Below are 1,371 nucleotides of genomic sequence, written 5' to 3'. Positions count from 1 at the left end.
CGTTTGTACCCGTTTGTACCCTTAAGATCTTGAAAAATGGCGAAATTGGCTTTTACCCCAATTTTGAAAATTCGGTACAATCACCCCCTTAAGAGTACAAACGAAAAAGAAGATGGTACAAACGATTCCAAAACAGCATCCGCTTGCGAACTTGAGAAATCTCAAAGTGGAGTGCTAACATTTTTTTCAACCCCTTGAGATACAAACGAAAAAGAAGATGATACAAACGGGTACAAACCGAGCTGAATTTAATGCGCACTTGAAAAACATTTTTTCTTAAAGTCGAGTACCAGGTTCACATAGGTACGAATGGCTAATTGATGTGCGAGCATATTGATACATAATCGGCGGTCTCGAGTTCGATCCTTCACCCCACATATGCTTCAATTTTAATAGAGAAGAACGGTCAACAAAGAAGTAGAAACAATAGGAAAGAGCTGGGCAGAAATAAAAAGCGATTGCCCCTAATAGAATAAAATGGAAGAGGCTTGTAGACATCCTATTCCCCACATAAGGAGATAAAAGAATCATACATACATACAACATGTAGTTACTTTTCACAGCGGATGCGAGGAAAGATAAATTCAAAATCTATCAAAAGCTTCTTTAAATACAAACTTTACCCTTCAGAATGATAAAGAACTTTTCGATACGACTATTTTTCGCGGAGCTTATTTTAAAGTTATTTTAAGTTAGAACTTTTGATATGAATTTAACTATGTGATAATTTTGTTGACAAGTATATAATATTCTGTATTTGATAAAATTTGTGAAGGCCTATTTAAAACTATTCATTAATTTTTTTAAATAGATATTCAACTGACGTCATCATGTCAACAGCTTTCGGTGTTAAATCTAATTGCATTGAGGAACCAAATAGCGAATATCGAATCCAAGGGAAAAAAGCTATAGAAATAGGAAATGGATTTTGGATCGCCTTATTTATGTTTGCGCCACAAATTATGGATTTCTTTTCCATCCCCATTACAAGCCGACAAGTCACGAGTTTTTATATGAATTTGTTTCGAGAAACTGTAAAATACAGACAAGCTCATAATATTGTCAGACACGACTTTATGAATATGCTCATACAACTCGTGAACAAGGGCTACGTTGATCTTGACGATGACAAGAAAAACGAATCATGTTAATATAATTTATGTTTATTTTTGTATTAATAGCTTTTGTAAAGTTGTTCCAGGTGTCATAAAAATGTGCATGTATTATCTGGCAATGCAATTTTTTGTAAATCAATTAACTAAAATTCATTCTCAAAATACTTCTGCATAAGATTATTAAGTTCATTAACACAACTATATTATTTTAATTATTGCAGCAATCGTAAATAAACTTACCATGGCGGAAGCTACT

The 1,371-nt window shown here is 33.3% G+C and overlaps 1 protein-coding gene across 1 annotated transcript; it reads left to right on the top strand.

The window, feature by feature from the left end:
* Positions 1 to 771: 771 nt before the first annotated feature.
* LOC105459789 (cytochrome P450 6k1-like) lies at positions 772 to 1,365 on the top strand (the record flags this gene model as incomplete). Its single annotated transcript, XM_011706046.1, has 2 exons — positions 772 to 1,146; positions 1,337 to 1,365. Coding segments are annotated over exons 1-2 (345 nt in total), but the record flags the coding sequence as incomplete, so codon positions are not given.
* Between the last annotated feature and the right edge of the window lie 6 nt (positions 1,366 to 1,371).

This window comes from Wasmannia auropunctata, unplaced genomic scaffold (genome assembly GCF_000956235.1).
Source record: "Wasmannia auropunctata unplaced genomic scaffold, wasmannia.A_1.0 LD333709.1, whole genome shotgun sequence".
Classification (NCBI taxonomy): Eukaryota; Metazoa; Arthropoda; class Insecta; order Hymenoptera; family Formicidae; genus Wasmannia; species Wasmannia auropunctata.
The sequence above is the reverse complement of the archived record's forward strand: the minus strand, read 5'-3'. Positions and strand labels throughout refer to the sequence as shown.